The sequence below is a fragment of the Paroedura picta genome, chromosome 11, assembly GCF_049243985.1.
Source record: "Paroedura picta isolate Pp20150507F chromosome 11, Ppicta_v3.0, whole genome shotgun sequence".
Taxonomy (NCBI): Eukaryota; Metazoa; Chordata; class Lepidosauria; order Squamata; family Gekkonidae; genus Paroedura; species Paroedura picta.
Genome location: NC_135379.1, coordinates 31,296,391 through 31,317,142, shown reverse-complemented (window position 1 = coordinate 31,317,142; position 20,752 = coordinate 31,296,391). Strand labels below are relative to the sequence as shown.

The window sequence follows — 20,752 nt, the reverse complement described above, 5'->3', positions numbered from 1 at the left end:
GCATCCCTACCGGGCAGGGCCACAGCTAGCTCAGCTCTGGCTTCCCTTCCTTCCTTGCCCTCTGTCCCTGCGGCAGCCCCGCTAGGCCGAGCCTGCGCACACGGAGGGAGGGAGGGAGGTAGGCAGGAGGAGCGAGAGCGACGCCGCCGGCCGGCCGTCGATGCCGCCCGCGCCTCCTCCTTCGCTGCTCGGCGCCGCTGGGGGGCCGCAGCTCACGTGAGCCGGAGAGGCCAGCTGCTACCTGGCGAGGGGCCGCCCGCCTGCCTCGCTCTCGCTCACCGCAGGGGAAGAGGCTGCACGGCGGCGGCGGCAGAGGCCGGCAAGGTGAGCGGTCCGTCTCCTGCATCCCTCCCCCCCCCGGGTGTCCGTCCGCGCGGCAGTGCAAAGGACCCGCTCCCTCCCCCCCCCCCGCTGTTCCCGATGCCCTCGGCCTGGCAGGGGTGGGCTGCAAAGTGTGGCCGGAGGGGAGTGTCCAGCCCGCCCGCCCCCCTCCTCCGGTCGCAAGGGGGTCCCGGAAAGCCCCCGCTTCCCTGCCGTCGGTGCCTTCCCAGGGTCCGTCCCCCCCTCCGGCCGCGCGCCTCTGGGTGGTGACTCATCATCCCCGGAGAGTTCTCCCCCGAATGTGGGGGCGGCCGGAAAGCGGCCCACGGATCCCAAGGCGCCGGCTCTGGGCTGCGTGCTTAATGGCCGCCGCGCCCCCCGATGGAAGCCCCCTTTGGATGCCGCCCGCTAGCTGACCCAGGGATTCTCGCCCACCGTTAAAACAAACAGGGATGATGACATTTTTCTTCTGGCATCTATAGATCGTTTGCTCCAGATGTTTGATGGTTCAGGATCATAGAAAGTAACAACCACTGGGATGCTGTAGGTCAGGGATAGTCAACGTGTGGTCCTCCAGATGTTCATGGACTACAATTCCCATGAGCCCCTGCCAGCAAACGCTGGCAGGGGCTCGTGGGAATTGCAGTCCATGGACATCTGGAGGACCACACGTTGACTACCCCTGCTGTAGGTGACCCCAAGGCTCAGCCTTAATAATTATTGAAAGGCTTGTATGTGATGAAGAGGCTTCAAGGCACAGGACCAGCGTATCTTTGAGAGAGTATCACTGCAGGCTTACTATCTGTAGTTGTTACATCTGCCCTTTCAGCGGGTCTGTTAGAAGAAGAGTTGGTTCTTATATGATGCTTTTCTCTACCAGGAGTCTCAAAGCGGCTTACAATTGCCTTCCCTTTCCTCTCCCCACAACAGACACCCTGTGAGGGAGGTGAGACGGAGAGAGCCCTGATATTACAGTGCTCCAAACTACTACAGCAAGCTGGATTTCCTATTAAGTTCCAGAGCAGTGTTATTGCTAATAATTCCAGCATCTTCATCTACTTTCCTAGTCTCCATCCTTCTTCCACTACCATAGATCCTTTTCTTTCTCTCTAATGCACTTTTGTGGCTTTTGGTTTTTTTTTATTTCCGAGGGTTTACAGGTTCTGCCAGTATAATACGATTCCTCACCATATATATCCATGCCTTTGTGTTTTCTATGACTCATTTAAAAACATCCACAGAATTCATCTCACTGTACCTCTATCTCCTGTGTAATGCATATGAGAGTTTGGGTAGATTGCACGTATGAGATGTGGAATTTTGACTGCAGTCTACTGAAACATGCTTGATTTTCTGACATTTGAAGCACCACAGTACTGTGTCTAAAAATTGCCTTTTTGTTTTTTATTCTGCTAAAAAAGCAAAAAGCAGATGACCTCTTGTGGGATTAATTCCTCAGTTCTTCAAGGCTAAACTGTGGGATTTAAACACAAAGCCTTTGTTTGCTTTGTTCATTGTTTGGTCTTCATTGTTGCTTGTGTAAAAATAGCTGTAGTGTGGGTTGTGGTTATGGTTTCAAGATAGTATGATAAATTTGAAGACTGATATAGGTTTTCTTAGTTACGAAAAGGTTTTGGATCCCCATCCACTTTTCTGGGATTCAGAAAGCTAGTGGCTTGTGTGTGTGTGTGCCTGTATTACTGCATAGTGTGTGTGTGTGTGTGTGGGGGGGGGTGTATCTACATTAAGAGAGTTTCTAGACTAGATTCTGAGTTGCTGAAGCTAGATGGGACCAATGCAGTACCCAAATTAAACAATTTATACAGCACTTTTTATACAGGACTTTAAAAAAATTCCCAGTTAAATGTTGCATTTCTTGACCTGAGGCATGTATGCAGTGTTGTCAATTCCATTCTCCCTTGTACGGAAAAACATTTTTAAAAACCCAGTATTATTCAGATGAGGATTTTGATATTTGGGGGTATTTGAGTTCCTTGATATAATTTCAGACATTGATTATTTACACAAACACAAAATTGTGAAATTATTTCTGCTTCCTTATGGGCCACTTCAGGAGGGGGGCTTGGGGGGCTGTTTGCTTAATCACATGACACCAAACTTATTCTAACTTATTCTAAATGACATCAACCAGCCCAAATTTCAAGCAGATCGGACCAAAAGGTTCCCAGACAAGGAGTTCCCTGCAAAATGGAGCACTAAGCATCCTACTTGTCTCCATTGTTTCTTACTGGAGGGTGGAAGTTAATCAAAGAAGTCAGTAGTCAAAGAAACAAGAGCAGACACAAGACAAACAGAGCCAATGTCAAACCAGAGAATACAAGATAAGCCAGGTTATCTTTTTAAAAATATTTCGTAACTCTTTACCTACAGCTACCTGTTTTTAAAACCACCATAAATTTTCTTCAGAACCTGTTGCAATGATTAACGTGTTCTAAGGAACAAGACAAACACCCTAAAACTCTGCAAACCACTTCCCCAAAAAACACAGCACAGCAAGTTACTTAAAACAACTATAGATTAACAGCTACAAATATAGCAGATGAAGAACTGGAAAACAGAATAAGAAAAATGCTAAAAGATAAACTTAAAAAAATGGTAACAAACTGAACCTTCCCTCCAAGCAGAAACCCATTAAAATTTTAAAATGTTTTGAACCAGAGAAAAGGCAAAATACTTTTAATATAAGTCAAGATAACAGTGTAAAACAAAGGGGAACTATTTTAAAAGAATCAGGAAAAAAGACTTCCCCCAGCTACAATTCCGCAGGAAAACACAGTATTTTAAATCAGGCACATTAGAAAACCAGCCTTGAAGATGTCCAGCAGGCAGTCAAAGAACAAGTTCTGCCCAGGCAGGCAGCATTCCAAGGAGAGACCAGGAGTAGCAGCACTCCAAAAGATCCAGCCAGGAGAGGAAGTCCAGCTGCACACCATGTATCCCCTTTGCACATGCTCAGAGAGTGGTAGAAGGATGAGGGAATTATCATGATTGAGTAGACAATTTCCCGTTGTCTGGGAGAGCTGCCTCCTTCCCCTGCTTCTTCCTGTTGCCTGGGAGTCCTGTAAAATTGAAGAAAAACATTAAAAACAGTCCTGGGAATGTTAAAATGGCAGTTCTGGGTGTCTCTGCTCCCCCAGCTCTTTCACCTGATACACAGGTCTCAGAATCTCAGGCTAAGTTGCCCTCCTTGGGAGAAGTCATGCATCAGGGGAATAGCATATAAGTCATATGCCTGTGCCTTCTGGCCAGCCCCTAGTACATCCAATCTGTTCCACTTAATATTTCTGGTAAGGCCTTGGAAGAAGAGCGTGTCTCGTGGCTTGTGCCACTCAGCGCTTCATACCCACTCAGGGCGGTTGTCCCACCCCTGAGTGCCTCCTCCTCCAACTGGCTTGCCTGTCTGTCCAGTGGGCAGCCAATCACCTTCCATCCCCCACCCTTGACCCCCTCCTCCTTCCACTTCCCTCTGGGGCTTGGAGGCTGCAGATCGCTGCCACGTGAGAATTGCTCCTGCCGATGAGTTCCATAGCAGCTGCCTGCAGCCTTTCTGGGTCCTGGGGGGACGGAGAGGCCGTTTGCAGAATTCTTCCACACACCCCCCAATCTAGCGCCCATAGTATTCACCCCAATCGTGTCCAACCACCGTGCCCTTTGTCAGCCTGCTTTCCTTCTTCCACAGACCAATCCTAGCAGAATTGCTTTCTCCATTGAGTTGGATTGAATCATATGGCCAAAGTAGTTTCGTAACTATAGTTTTGTGATTTTGCTTACCAATAATATATCAGACTTTATGCGCTGTAGTATTTCCTTGTTTGTGATGGCAACTATTTAACCCTGTCCTGTTACCAGAGAATATTGCATTCCAGACTGGAAACCATGACATTATCTAGTTCTCCAGCAGCCCTCTAAATGTAGAATTCTGAACTGAAATCACAGTTTGACAATCTTAATGTTTTGAACCACAACATTGAACTGCAAGTGTACTTGCAGATTTTCTTTTTAGGATCTAAAAGCTGTAACATCCAACTCTCTCAAAGAGATTTGTCCTATATACATTAAAAAAACACACCAAATGACCACTGTTTGGTAGGACTGCTTTTAATGTGACATAGTATACTTGAAGTTGGCTCCTGTACTGTTGTGGTATTAAATCTTTGTGTATACATGGTAAATTACAAAATCTAATCTACTTCAAACTTTAATGGCACAATTCTGTAGTGATATATTGTAGCATGAAGCTGCAATAACTTTTGCAGAATACAGTAGCTATATGTTTCCTGTCCTGTGAAGTACCAATACAACCAGAATACAGATTTTTAGAATAAACTTGCAATGCATGTTTTTCCTCCTGTCTTTGTGTATTTTAAAAATTATTTGTAGTTTGCTTGATCCCAGCGACTGGCAACAATATTATAAAGAAATCACGAAACTATTTCTGACCATTGCTAGCCAGCCCACCCCATATTTGATCCAAGACAAAATTTATGAATTTGAATGATTCAGCCCTTCTTTATGGAACTAACACATTTCTTTAGGGGTGAGAGGAGAGATGGAAGACTAGACAGTCTGGATTGGATGCCAAGCTTATGCTTTAGCCAGTGAAAGATGAGCAATCACAGTGTATTTTTTGAAATTTGCATGAATGAATGAAATTTGCCACACTTACCTAAGTCTTGAAATAGACATATGTATATTCATAAACAGGTACTGACAAGGGAAGATTTTAGTATGTAAACCAAATGGAATATATCAAGAACTGCTCACATTTTAAAATGTAACTGTTAATAACAGGCTTCCTTGCAGGAAATACATCAAATAACAAATCCAAAGAATGCTCTTGAACAAGAATCTGAGCAAGCCTTCCTAGTGGTCAACTGCAGTTTATTATTATTATTATTATTATTATTATTATTATTATTATTATTATTATTATTATTATTATTATTATTATTATTATAATATTTATACCCCGCCTCCCCCCGAAGGCTCGAGGTGGCTTACATAATTTTAAAGAGTCGTACTAAGTTTGGCCACCCCTGGCGACTGTGTGGTTTACCCACCAGCTCCATCTTCCAAGCTCCATCAGTTTTCTTGCAAAACTGATCTCTGTGGTCAGTTGTAATGCTGACAGACCTTCTGGCACCTACTGGAGGTTGGTAACCATATTCTCAGCTAAAGAATGGCCAAAGTACATCGTCATGAAAAACTGGGGAAAGAAAGCCTCTTTGTTTCCAAATATTTGTTTATTATTCATTTATTATTATGCACAAAGAAGTGTTCATAGGATGAACAGTGGAATGTCCCGCCAATGATGGAACTAATTTTTTAATATTGATCAGGTGGGGAAAATGAATGTAACCAAATACAGTCACTTTAAAGAGTCGTACTTAATGCAGCAATAATTCATCCACACTAGCCAAACATGATGTACCATAACTGGAGCTATCTGTGACTAATTGGTGCATGTATACCAATGCTATCCATCCCTCTGTTTGGGTTCCTTTTAAAAAGAGGCCTCCTAAATAAATTATTACTTGTAAAAGATCATGCTGTTTGGGTTGCCAGTGGTCAAAAATATTAATTAAGAGAACTGGTTTGTAAAAAAGGAAAGGAAAGAGGAGGAAGTCTGCAATTGAAAGCCAATATGGGCTTTGAAAAACCCCTCATTGTTATGTCTGCCAGGCAACTGGTATTCTAGCCTGTCAGGCAATAAGGAACATCATCTTGAGATTGTTTTGTGGAGTGGAAACTGCTGGGCATTAAGTCAGGAAGGAAAAGGAAAGAGCGCAGAGACTTCAGATCGGCAAGGAAGCAAACATTGAAACTGCCAGGCAGGCATAGCTTTTCCCACACTCCTGTGGGTTGTTTCCTAGTGACTGCATTTTCTTTAGGCACTAGACAACCCCCCCTGCCTTATTAACCATTGTTTCAAATGTAAACCACAGCAAAAGACTGACCTGTTTCCAGTGCTATTAATGCCTGCTATTTTTGCAAAGCCTGCACTTTTAAAATCATCAAGTGGAAACAAATTAAATGCACCCAAACAGAAAGTCAAATTAGACACTTAATGTGATTGGAAAGGAATATTAGTTAGCAACTTTAAAAACAGCACAGGAATGTGACGCCTGCCTTCTGTTGCACTCACATGACAAAATGGCTTGCTGGTGACAGTGACTGAGGCTTTTATGTGAGACTGAGCATTGGACTAGGAGCTGGGAGACTCATGTCGGAGTCTGCAGTCTCTATCTCGGGAATTCACTTTGGGTCCTGTGGGCCAGACCTACCAGAGGGTGGTTGTGAGGATAAACAGGGGAGAAGAAAATGATGTGAGCTGCTTTGAGTCTCTGTTAGCAGGGGTAGTCAACCTGTGGTCCTCCAGATGTCCATGGACTACAATTCCCATGAGTCCATGCTGACAGGGGCTCATGGGAATTGTAGTCCATGGACATCTGGAGGACCACAGGTTGACTACCCCTGTCTATTAGGAAGAGAGGTGGGGTATAAATAAAGTAAAAATTAAGTAAAAGTATATACAAACTTTTCTGTCCACTTTTTACTCTTCTGCTCTGTGCTAAGTTGCACACATACAAAACATATCTCAGATACCCACCTTTATCTGTATAGAGTAATTCTGAATGGTGAATTTGTTATGAATTTCAGGCCCACTGAGGGTTTGTCAAACTGGAATATTCCTAGAAAGCAATATGTTGGCCTATTAATCAAAGCTACTTTCTCTTCAGCATACCAGCCAGTATTCAGCACATTGGTATAGTAACCAGAAAGGCATTAGCTGAACAAACAGGAGCTGAAAGTGCTCTGTACACTCCAGTTCCCCTGAGATTAATTTTCATCAAGAAGCACTTGACAGTAAGAAATCACTTGCAAGTTGTCACTTCAGAAGTCATAAGGGAATTAGAAATTGCTTCTGACCATTGTCTTGTCTGATAAGATCTGCATCAAACCAACCAGTTATATATTTCCCTTGGAACTAATTAACTGGGCATGAATAATGCATTAAAATAAAAAATGAAACACACAAGTAGGACTGAATTATATCCGGTCTTCTCATTCCATTGCTTTCCCATAAATTTGTACTTTAAAGGGGGGGGGGGAGGGGAATGATCTCAAACAGCCTTACCACCAGGCTTTTAAAAATACCAGTAACAAGCAGTTTATAGCAAATGAAACAAATGAAATATCTAAGCCAAATGTTCAGAAGATAGGTTAGGATGGTGTGATGGAACTGATCTATCACTACATGTATAGCAATCCTAGTGGTAAATCCTCCAGTTCTGTCTGTAAAATGCACAATGTGTACTATAATCTTCACAGCCAGTGTGGCTTGGGAAATGGGGAACTTGCTTTGTGATGGATCAAAATTATGTGTCATAGTCAGATCATTGAGTGTTATATCAGCAGATCTGGGAAGTTCACCATGAATATAAATGTGGATAAAATTTGTGGTGTAAGAACAACAAGTAAGAAGGATCATCGTGGCTCATCATGGTTTGCATTAACCATAGCTGAGAACCTGTATTATGGTTAGCTGCGAATGTCTTTTGTCCATTCAGATAGCCAGTCAAAGTTAGCATAGTTAGCACAGATCGGCACTCCTGCTTCAAACCGTGGTTTGCTGGCTGACTACAATAATGATTTGGTGTAAGGTCTGAATACCTTCCAAGAGTTCTCTCTAGATTGGGCAGTGATAAGCTGCTAATGACACAAAATATGGAAAGCAATTTTTCCTGCCCCCCCCCTGCTGGGCAGAGCACATCCTGAGCTGTAACTACTGTAACCTTAAAATGAGCAACAGGCAGTTCAAGATCCTGCATAGCTCTAGATTGCTGTCTGCTAAGCAGGGCTTCCTGTGTTCATGAGTGGCCATACGGAGAGCAGGGATTCCCAACCAGGGGTCCATGGACTTCTTTATTCACTGCTCAGGAGGCCCCCACCACCTTCTTTCCCCCCATCACATCTATCTCCATTCAAGGTCTTTTATTTCTGGCATTGCCTACATGCATGTCTGCCTATTCATTTCTCCAAGCACATTGCCATTCTGGTCCCCAGGTGCGTGGGCGGCACGATACAGATGACTCTCATGTGTTTGAGCCTCCATATCTTCCTTCTGCTGGTTGCTCTCCGGTCACCAGCACTTTTCAGGGTGGTGAATCCATTTTATGCGATTCCCAAAGAAGCGCTTTAAAATGGAGGATGCAGTGAGCTGTCAGCTGGCCAGATGCTGGATGTGGGCAACGTCATGTGAAGAAGCCAGAATATAATGCCTACATTTGACTGGCATGATGCTACATTTAACAGGTGTGGAAATCCACCCACAATTCCAAAGGGCATGTAAAAGGAAGCTCCTCCACCATGCATTTGGTTGAGGCCGGCCAACTCAACAACTTCTGTTGGTCCCCCCCAAGACCCCCTCCATGGTCTGAACCGTGCTGACCTCTCACAGGTTCATGTGAAAAGTTGAGCGTTGTCACACTGTGAATCTGTTATAGTATTTTGTTATAATTTGTTATGTTCAATTTTGGAACCACTGTTATGTTACTGTCACTAGTTTTCTGTATATATTCATGATGTTTTATGTAAACTGCCCATAAGGCTCAGGGCCTGAGCCTTATGGGAGGGCGGTATAGAAATGCAATAAATAAATAAATGAACAAGGGCAACAGTGTTGGTGGAGGGAAGAGAGCCTTTACTATGGCTAAGATGGGTTTTTTTGGGATGAGGAGGTAGATTGTGCTGGCACTGCCCTAGAGACGACAAAGCTGTGGTTGGGGGGAATGGGAGGTTCTGCTACAGTGGGGCTGGAGTTGGGTGAGATGGGGGGTCCCCCCCAATTATTCTCTCAGGTCCCCAGTTGTCTTAACTATTTTGCAATGTCTATTGCAGTTAGGTTAAGCATTGTATTGAGATACCAGTTATTTTCTTTCTCTTTCTTTAGGATGGCTCTGATACCTCCGAGTTACTGTTTTGTGGCATTTCCACCACATGCTAAAGAAGGTCTTGTGATATTTGGAAAAAATTCTGCACGACCAAGGGATGAGGTACAGGAGGTAGTTTACTTTTCTGCTGCTACATATGAACCAGGATGCAAAGTTGAGGTAAACAGTATTATCATATCTGTTTTACAGAGAATTTTCCTCAGATCTAAACTGCTGTATACACTATGATAATCATATAGGTGAATATTTAAAATTATTTGTTTTTCTGTTTGACTTTTCTTGCTCCTCCCCTTTTCCCCCACCCCCCAGGTATATTTATTAAGTCCTGTTTCTTTTGTAAGCACATAACTGTTCATTACAAATTGTTGCTACTCACTTCAAATAAGGTGGACAAAGCAGGGAGCACGCTCATGTGCACTGTTCAAGCTCACAAGTAAATATAGGCTTGGATCCTGACTGGCATTTTTGCATGTGGACTGATTTCTACCCTTGAAGTATGAACAAGATTGCAAGAGGTAATATCAAATTTATTTTATTAGATTTTTATCTCACCCAAAATACTGAAGGAGGGAGAAGAAGAGAAAAGGAATGTGGGTAGAAATCCGTGTGCCGGTGGATGCACTAGTTGGATACAAGCCATAGCTTCTGTTCTGTTGCTGGCTGCCCCTGCAAATTTCTTGTATTCCAAAGCTTTTGCCAGTGTGTGGAAGAAAAGTGCTTGTATTCCTTACATTCCATTGCACACACAGCTAAATTTGCTAGAGCTATAAGGGTTTCTGATTGATGTTATAAGGTGAAACTTCACCTTATCTAACTAAATATATAAATGCCTTGTTATGTGCGAAGTCGTGTCCGACCCATCGCGACCCCATGGACAATGATCCTCCAGGCCTTCCTGTCCTCTACCATTCCCCGGAGTCCATTTAAGTTTGCACCTACTGCTTCAGTGACTCCATCCAGCCACCTCATTCTCTGTCGTCCCCTTCTTCTTTTGCCCTCGATCGCTCCCAGCATTAGGCTCTTCTCCAGGGAGTCCTTCCTTCTCATGAGGTGGCCAAAATATTTGAGTTTCATCTTCAGGATCTGGCCTTCTAAAGAGCAGTCAGGGCTGATCTCCTCTAGGACTGACCGGTTTGTTCGCCTTGCAGTCCAAGGGACTCGCAAGAGTCTTCTCCAGCACCAGAGTTCAAAAGCCTCAATTCTTTGACGCTCGGCCTTCCTTATGGTCCAACTTTCGCAGCCATACATTGCAACTGGGAAAACCATAGCCTTGACTAAACGCACTTTTGTTGGCAGGGTGATGTCTCTGCTTTTTAGGATGCTGTCTAGATTTGCCATAGCTTTCCTCCCCAGGAGCAAGCGTCTTTTAATTTCTTTGCTGCAGTCCCCATCTGCAGTGATCTTGGAGCCCAGGAAAATAAAATCTGTCACTATCTCCATTTCTTCCCCTTCTATTTGCCAGGAATTGAGAGGGCCGGATGCCATGATCTTTGTTTTCTTGATGTTGAGTTTCAAGCCAACTTTTGCACTCTCCTCCTTCACCCGCATCAACAGGCTCTTTAGTTCCTCTTCACTTTCTGCCATTAGAGTGGTATCATCTGCATATCTGAGGTTGTTGATATTTCTCCCTGCAATCTTGATCCCAATTTGTGACTCCTCTAATCTCGCATTTCTCATGATGTGCTCTGCATACAAGTTAAATAGGCAAGGCGACAGTATACAGCCTTGCCGAACTCCTTTCTCAATTTTGAACCAGTCAGTGATTCCATGTTCAGTTCTCACTGTTGCTTCTTGACCTGCATATAAATTTCTCAAGAGACAAATAAGATGCTCTGGTATTCCCATCTCTTTAAGAACTTGCCACAATTTGTTGTGCTCCACACAATCAAAGGCTTTAGCATAGTCAATGAAGCAGAAGTAGACGTTCTTCTGGTACTCCCTAGCTTTCTCCATGATCCAGCGTATGTTGGCAATTTGATCTCTAGTTCCTCTGCCTCTTCGAAATCCTGCCTGTACTTCTGGAAGTTCTCGGTCCACATATTGCTGGAGCCTAGCTTGTAGGATTTTGAGCATAACTTTGCTAGCATGAGAAATTAGTGCAATGGTGCGGTAGTTTGAACATTCTTTGGCATTGCCCTTCTTTGGGATTGGAATGTAAACTGACCTTTTCCAATCCTGTGGCCATTGTTGAGTTTTCCAAATTTGCTGGCATATTGAGTGTAGCACTTTTACTGCATCGTCCTTTAAGATTTTGAATAGTTCAACTGGAATGCTGTCACTACCACTAGCTTTATTGTTGCTCAGACTTCCTAAGGCCCATTTGACTTCACATTCCAGGATGTCTGGCTCCAGGTCAGTAACTACCCCATTGTGGTCATCAGGGATGTTAAGCTCGCTCTTGTATAGTTCTTCTGTATAATTTTGCCACCTTTGTTTAATCTCTTCTGCTTCTGTGAGGTCCCTACCATTTTGGTCCCTTATCATACCCACCTTTGCATGAAACGTTCTCTTCATATCTCCAATTTTCTTGAAAAGATCTCTGGTCCTCCCCATTCTATTGTTTTCTTCTATTTGTTTGCACTGTTCATTTAAGAAGGCATTCTTATCTCTTCTAGCTTTTCTCTGGAATTCTGCATTCAATTGGGTGTATCTTTCTCTTTCTCCCTTGCCTTTCACTTCCCTTCTCTCCTTAGCTATTTGTAAAGCGTCCTCAGACAGCCATTTTGATTTCTTGCATTTCTTTTTCTTTGGGACGGTTTTAGTTGCTACCTCTTGTACAATGTTGCGAACCTCCGTCCATAGTTCTTCAGGCACTCTGTCTATCAGATCTAATTCCTTAAATCTATTTGTCACCTCCACTGTGTATTCGTCGGGGATATGATTTAGTTCATACCTGAGTGGCCTAGTGCTTTTCCCTACTTTCTTCAATTTAAGCCTAAATTTTGCAACAAGAAGCTCATGATCTGAACCACAATCAGCTCCTGGTCTTGTTTTTATTGACTGGATAGAACTTTTCCATCTTTGGCTGCAGAGCACATAGTCAATCTGATTTCTGTGTTGACCGTCTGGTGATGTCCATGTGTAGAGTCGTCTCTTGGGTTGCTGGAAAAGAGTGTTTGCTATGACCATTGTATTCTCTTGACAAAATTCTACCAGCCTGTGCCCTGCTTCATTTTGTACTCCAAGGCCAAACTTGCCTGTTATCCCGGTTATCTTTTGGCTTCCTACTTTAGCATTCCAATCCCCCATGATGATAAGCACATCATTTTTGGGCGTTGCTTCTAGAAGGTGTTGTAGGGCTTCATAGAACTGATCAACTTCATCCTCTTCAGCAGCAGTGGTTGGGGCGTAGACCTGGATCACTGTGATGTTGAATGGTTTGCCTTGGATTCGAACTGAGATCATTCTGTCATTTTGGGGATTGTATCCCAAGACTGCTTTTCCTACTCTCTTATTGATTATGAAGGCTACTCCATTTCTTCTGCGAGATTCTTGTCCACAGTAGTATACCTGATGGTCATCTGAATTAAATTCACCCATTCCTGTCCATTTTAGTTCACTGATTCCTAAAATGTCGATGTTCAGTCTTCTCATTTCTTGTTTAACCACGTCCAGCTTGCCTTGATTCATGGATCTGACGTTCCAGGTTCCTATGGAATAAAAATCTTTACAGCATCGGACTGTCTTTTCGCCACCAGTTACTTCCACAACTGAGCGTCCTTTCGGCTTTGGCCCAGCCGCTTCATTCATTCTGGCGCTACTCGTACTAGCCGTCTGCTCATCCCCAGTAGCATATTGGACACCTTCCGACCTGAGGGGCTCATCTTCCAGCGTCATATCGTTATACCTATTGGAACTGTCCATAGAGTTTTCATGGCAAAGATACTGGAGTGGTTTGCCATTTCCTTCTCCAGTGGATCACCTTTTGTCAGAGCTCTCAGCTATGACCTGTCCGTCTTGGGTGGCCCTGCACGGTATAGCTCATAGCTTCACTGAACTACGCAAGCCCCCTTGCCACAACAAGGCAGCGATCCTTGAAGGGGGAAATATATAAATATCCACTCTAAATATACAAATATCCAGCCTCATGCCCAGGGAATTGCTGATTGCTACTGTGGGATGGTAGGCGAATTTCCTCCAGACCAGGCTGGATTCTGGAGATTTTTGATGGGGCCTAAAATTGGAGTCACTGTGGGTAGGCAGGTATTTGTGAGTTCTTGCAGTGTGCAGGGATGACCCTGGACTAGATGACCCTGGATTCCCTTTCAACTCTGTGATTCTATGATTCAGGCTACAGGTTCCCAGGTGTTTTCTGTTACTACAGGGTGACATGATAGCTATGCAATCTGGTTCTCCAGCTGGTCTTGGCTAGGTGGGATATGCATTGAAATAACCTTGGGCAAGGCACCATTTAATTACTTTGTCAGAGTTAAACAAGTTTTAAAGTTAAGGCCATGCCAAACATGATCATGATAAAGGGTCAGCAAAAACAGTGTGTGACATGTATGAAGGAATGTGTGAAGGAATGTATTTGGTGTAAAGAATGTGGAACTGAGATTATGACAGTACCTTCTCTCCTGTCAATAGCTAAGATTTATGACTGAATACAACTGTCATCCTAAGCAGCATTACGCTGTTCTAAACTCATTGAAGGCATGGTATGAAAAGCTGTTTCTTTAGAAAACTGAACAAATCTCAGAGTATTTGTTTAGTGATTAATTTCCTGTAACCCAGAATCCATGGCCAGTGTGGCCTGGAGGAAATTCGCTTCCCACCCCCAAAGTGGCATTCAGCATTTTCATGGGCATGTAAGAAAGGGCCACAAGAACCAAGCATGGACCCAATCCCTTCTGCCTAGCCACTTACAATCTGCCTAAATTCATTGAATCATCCTTTCTGTGAGGTAACTATCTACCCTCTGCTTAAGAACTTTCAAATAAGGAGAACCCACCACCTCCCGAGGAAGCCTGTTCCACTGAAGAACCGCTCTAACTGTCAGGAACATCTTCTGGGTATTTAGTCAAGATTTCTTTTGAATTATTTTCAACCTATTGGTTCTGGTCCAAGTATCTGGGGCAATAAATACAACTCTGCTCCATCTTCTATGTCAGTAGTCTGCAACCTTTTTCAGGCTGCAGACCGGCAGCGGCAGGGAGGGCGATTGCCCGGCCGCACATGCGTGTTTGTGGCTGTGCATGGCACAAACGCGCATGCGCGGCCCAGCGCAGCCCTGTGGAGGCAGGGAGCCATGGCCCCGTGGTTGGGGACCACCGCTCTATGTGACAGCTCTTTAAGTACTTGAAGCTGGTTATCGTATCACCTCTTAGTCGTCTTCTCTCCAGGCTAAACTGACCAAGCTCCCTCAACCTTTCCTCATACTTTTTGGTCTTCAAAACCCTCACCATTTTCGTCCCCCTCCTCTGGACTCGCTCCAGTTTCTCTACATCCTTCTTCAATTGTGGTGCTGAAAACTGAACACAGTATGTAAGCAGAATGCATTCTTAATTATTAAAACCTTGGTAATATAATAATTTAAAAGAATTCCCCTGGTTGTAATATTTTAGTATGTTTAATTACTTTTCTGTTTCTTAAGAAATGCTCATTTAACTTTTAAAAATATTGGGAGGGAAAAAAACCTAGTATATGAGAATTGTGTTTTTTTAATTTATAAAACACTTACTAGTTTTCCTTGAATTAGTTCCAGTAACATACAGTTTCCTCAATAGTTTGTCTTGCTTCTGGCATTTGACTAAGGCTATAAGAATATATAATTAGGAAGAGGTTTTTAAAACACTGATTGTTGATTGCACTATGCATTTTATAGATTTGTCAATCAAAGCAGTTTAAAATCTCATTTGCTTTCAATTTCTGAGTACTTAGGGCCCACTACAATAGTATTTCCAGGTTTTTCTGTTGCTTTTCTGTAGTGTACTGACTGAAAACCTATATTTTGGTATTCTTAACCCTTAAACTGTGAAGTTTGTGCTACAAGAGAAGATGCTGTTAAGTTGCAATCTTTATTAATGCAAAATGTATTTCTTCTAGTCTGTCAAAATGTGCAACAGTTTGTACTACTTGCCTTAAGATTAGGGCTGCCTAAATCTTACCCTAGGGTTATCGGTGATTCCTAGAGTGACTCTTTGTCACTTTTGGTGAGAACTTCCAGTAAATACATGGGGTTGCTTTTACAAAAACCAAGCAATCTCCTGTGACAGTGCATATCCTACAGTCCTCCTGCTGGTTACCAGGCAGTACCACTGCCTGGCAACCCTACTTTGACCTGTGAATTTTCCCATGAGTGAGCTGTTGAATACAATATAAGAGGCTCTGCTTTACAGCTAATTATTTGAGTTGTGAACACAAGAAGTCGTAACTTTAGGATTAGTAAAGTCTGAGAGAGGGAGAAAGACAGAGTTGAGCAGCCCAGCAATTCAGTATGGTTGGAAGAGACTGGCATAACAAAAAGGGTTATGCAGTAGGCAGTATCTAGTGGGTTGACAATACAAAAATTGTGTTTGTTGATAACCCATAGAATGGCGGTGCTGTTGATCATTAGCTGTTGATCTAACAGGAAAACAAAGTCTGAAACAGGTCATTAATTTAGCATCTCTAAGATAGGCTTGCTCAGGCTGTAGATTAAGGATACTAACCTCCAGGTGGGACCTGGGAATTGCCCAGAATAACACTCCATCTCTATATTACAGAGATCAGCTCACCTCAAGAAAATGGATACTTTGGAGGGTGGACCCAATGGCATCATATTCTGCTGAGGTCCCTCCCCTCCCCTCCCCCCACCCCACTACTGAGACTTATTGGTGCATTGCTGACAAAATTTTCCCTACCCTCAAATGCTTCCCAAAAGGCCCTGACTTTGTCCAGCTTGTGACTTCTTGTGAAAGAAGAACCACATAAGCTCCTTCTTACTTGATGTAAATAAACAAGCTGCCCCTTTCCTGCCTGCCTAAGGCAAAAATTACTACACTGTAAAGTGAAAACATAACAGAAATGCCAACTGCTTCAGCAATGTCTTTTTTCCTCCCTTCTCTGTAGTGCACATATATTGAGATTGATCAGGTGCCCAAAACCCATGCTGTTGCACTGAGCAGACCATCGTGGCTATGGGGAGCAGAAATGGGAGCCAACGAACATGGAGTGTGCATTGCAAACAAAGCCACTGTGATCAAAGAAGCGGCCTCTGAACCAGAAGCTCTCCTAGGAATGGATCTGGTCCGGTGAGTGCCTAAGAACTACATTACAGATTTGGTCTTCTTAATGTTCTGGGCAAGAAATCAATAATAAGTCTTCCACCATTAGGGACCAGAAGTGACTAATATTGTTCTCCACTACTCTCTTTTGTCCTCACACCGACCCCATGAGGTTGGCTAGGCTGAGAGTGTGTGGTAGGCCCGAGGTCATCCAGCAAACTTTCATTGCAGAGAGCGGATTTGAACCGGGGTCTTGCAAATCTGCATTCAACTCTCTGACCAGTATACTGCACTGTCTGTTGTATGTGTATAGATATTGTATCCTGAGTCTTGAGATGCTCAGGAGAAAGGCAGAAACATAAATATTTTTAAATCAAACAAATGTTTTAAAATAAAATCGTTTATTGAGTTGACGATGCAGACTGTTGTTCACAAAAGCCTCACAGTACATGTGGATCCTCATGTCAGAAATCCCCAACACAGTGCCTATGGAGTAATTACTTCCCTGTAGATAGTAATGACTGGGGAAGGCACTGGCAAACCACCCCGTATTGAGTCTGCCATGAAAACGCTGGAGGGTGTCACTCCAAGGGTCAGACATGACTCTGTGCTTGCACAGGGGATACCTTTACCTTTTGGTATTATTTCAGCCTATGCATTCCAATGGGAAACATTTGTGAAGGATTTGAATAAATGAGCTCTTGAAAATCCTTTTATGGTTAGAGAAAAAAACTACAACTTTGTTTATGATGCTATGGAAACCTTTGATTGACTTCTTACATGAAAGAGAAGGAAATAATTGGATGATCTGTAGCTTTGAAGATTAATGAAAGTAAATGTAGACTTACCTATAATTGGGATATGATGAAATGGTATAATCAGAATGGAATGATTAGTTTATTGTTTATGATTTATACTATGGTGGGAAAGAGAAACTAAAGAGAAATAAAATTAACAACAACAGTAATAATCTTATAATGCTGGAAGATGTAGGAGGCTTGATTGTTCTTTATTCTATAGGTTTTTTTTCTCTTTCTGTAATATCTGCTAAAATATTAAAAATCTACCATAAAAAGAACAACATTGTCCATCAAAGTGATTGACAGTCTTAGAGTTAGCAGTCTCATTCTTATCATATGATTCAATTTACTACTAAGCGAAGCATCAAGACAAGAACAAAAACTATAAAGGAAAGGGTGGAATGGAAATGTCATAAAATTCCAGTTTCAAATGAGAATGTGAATGTGATTGTAGGCTATGGTAAAATCTGGGGAAGATTTTCCCCAATGAAACCTGCTCCCCACTCATTAAGTACAGTTTGCAAACAGATTTATTGTTTCTTGGTCTAATTGCTGCTTTGCTTGTTGACCACATAACTGTACTTGGTGAGTTTTCATGTGGACAGATCCAGCTGTATTAATTAGAATTAGTTAAGAAGCCAATTATTTTAGCAAGAAAAACATATTAAAATGCTAATTATAAATAAGTTAATCTAAGATCATTCCCCTGTTCTCCTACAAGCCTCTGTACTAGAATCCTTGTTTATCCCTTGACTTTTGCTAATGAATTTTCTGCTTTTATTCCCCCCCCCTGCCAATCTCTCATGCTTTTCAGATGCATAAAGGAAGGATGAGCACTTTATTACATGGGTGTAAATCAGTTTCCATTAAATACTACAGGAGCAATTGTATTGTGAAATGAATTTCCAAACTGTTGATAGCAACAACAAGGCATCATTAAATGAAATTATGAAAGATTGAAATATAATGTTTAACTTTGATTACTATATGAGCTAACTTTTAAGTGTTAGGAGAAGGTATGAAAGGAAACCCTAGAACTTTGTGCAGGACAACTTAATGGGGTTTCCAGGTCTAGGTGGGGAAATTCCTGGAGAGTTGGGGGTCGAATCTGGGGAGGGGTGGGGTCTCTTTGGAGAGTGCTCTGGAGAGTGGACTGTATGCCACAATACCCTGCTAAGCTCCCCCCTTTCCCCAGACCCCACCCCTCCCCAGGAAAGGGGGGAGCTTAGCAGGGTATTGTGGCATGTTCCCCGGAGGAAGTGACTGCTATATACTGGAGTTCAGTTGTAATTCCTATGAAATTTGATTTTCTATTAGTCTCAAATGGTCCCCCCCCCCCATTTTTCAACTTACACCATTTGACCTTCTTATTGGTTCCCTGTCTGGAAGTTGGCAACTCTACAGCCACAACTTAGAGTGATGAGGTTGGTCCTCCATGACCAGCAGGTGGCCTGGCAGGACTAACATCCACCTTCAGCACAGAATGGAGCCTATAGACTCCTTGGTTGATACGTCTTGCCATTGCCAGTTGTTTCAATTGCACGTTGAGCAATTTTTTCTTATGATTTAGTCATATGACAAATAATATTGGAGAGTTGTTTTATTTATATCCTCCAATGTTCAGCCTTTGCTTGGGCAGTGGAAGAAGTTTCAGGAACACTCAGCCACTGTATTGGTTTGAATCTTTTATAAATCATCTTAATAGTTAAGCTTGTGAGCCCAGGAGTATATAACTTGTGTTTGTGTGGATTAATTACCACGTTTCATCATCTTACCTTAGAGCCAAGTGTGAATTTTGCTGTTTGTTTTTATATCGATAGATGGTTTTAAATGTAAGCTGCCTTGAGCAAGACTCTGAAAAGGAAGCATTGAAATACTCTAAAGAAATAAATAGAATTGTAGTATGAATGAGGGCCTGAATAGAAAAGTTAAGACCTCAATTTGGGGTAGATGGTTAGAGTGGTTTTGCCAGCACGCTACTTCTAGTGTGAACTGGAACTATCATCATCACTTCACCAATAAAGCTGGATGTTCTGGTATGTGGGCAAAAACTCTATGGTAGCAGCTTATTTTTTTTACCACAGAGTTTTTGCCCAAATACCAAAGCACCTCATGTTTCCAGTGACATGAAGATATCACTTTCAGGGCACACAAGAAGTGGCATCACCACATTCTGGTGACACCATCCTAGGCCTCTCTTTGCTGCTGGGAAGTCCTCCTGCCCCAAGACAATGGATTCCCTGCGGGGGGGGGGGGGGCAACAAGCCTAATTTCCAAATGTTCACGTGGTAGTAGGAAACACAAGGTGGTTGGAGACGATAGAATTCAGAAACAGCAAGATATTAGATGTGAAGACATTAGATTTGGTACCTGCTCTCAAAGAGAAGCCCAGGCCAAAGGATGGATAGGAGTGTTGGATGAATCCTTATTGTAGTTCTCAGACCTGTTCCAGAAGCAGCAGATTGCATGGCAGCCACATGCTGTTTTGCTTCAGATTTTATTTTTACCAGTGTATTTATTTTCGTAACTTTACTGGTCCTTGTACAATCTTTACATATAGACATATACAATTACAAACCAGAAAATACCGATTTAAAGTGCTTCAAATATTACTAATAGCTACTCCTGACTCAATTAATAGAATATGTTAGTATCCAAGCATATTATCTCAGTTATATGTGTTGGGTTGTTTAAAACAGTTTCTCATCCTTCCCCCACCCCATTTTGCCAGGCTTGGTCTAGAAAGGGGTGCAACAGCGAAAGAAGCCTTGGATGTAATAGTCTCTCTGTTGGAAGAATATGGCCAAGGTGGAAACTATTATGAAGACGGGAACTCGTGCCATTCTTTCCAGAGTGCATTTCTCATCGTGGACAGGAAAGAAGCTTGGATATTGGAGACTGTTGGGAAATACTGGGCGGCAGCAAAAATCACAGGTCTGCTTTTATTTACAAGTATCCATTTATTTCCATACTTTAAAGCCCAAAATGGGCTTTCAAAGCAACGAAGCAACGACAGCAACGAAGATATCAATGACTTCAAAGCAGCCCTGTGCACAATGCTTTGCAGTTACTGGGGGAGCTGTTTGTTGGACTATAAGCCAGGATCCAGTGCCTGTGCACAATACAGAAGACTGTTCTTACCCGTTTTCCTTGCTCGAGTAGATCTCATGTGCAAGGAATATCAAACCAGACACAGCTAACCTCTTCCATGTGCAATAGCCTGTGCATTTTGCTTTGTGCATCTGTGCTTTGAAGCAATTCTAGCTGTCAGCATCTCAGGAAAAAAAAGAATGACCCTGAACTTCACCAGCCTCTACAATAACACATGTCAAAAGCAGTTTTTCATGTGCAGATTAGTCCTGGCTTTTAAATGTACTTGAAAGCTTCTCGAAGTTTTCAGGGAAATTGTGCAACTTGCGTTATCCTTTAGAATCTTGTCCAATCTGGTTGA

General features: G+C 42.7%; 1 protein-coding gene across 1 annotated transcript in view; it reads left to right on the top strand.

Moving 5' to 3' along the window:
* Positions 1-109: 109 nt before the first annotated feature.
* SCRN1 (secernin 1) overlaps positions 110-20,752 on the top strand; it is a 34,212-nt gene continuing 13,569 nt past the window's right edge. The window contains exons 1-4 of the mRNA XM_077302544.1: positions 110-324; positions 9,296-9,455; positions 16,347-16,528; positions 20,033-20,235. Of these exons, the coding sequence (XP_077158659.1) occupies positions 9,297-9,455; positions 16,347-16,528; positions 20,033-20,235 (544 nt within the window). The 5' untranslated portion in view covers positions 110-324; position 9,296. The remainder of the gene's footprint in view (positions 325-9,295; positions 9,456-16,346; positions 16,529-20,032; positions 20,236-20,752) is intronic.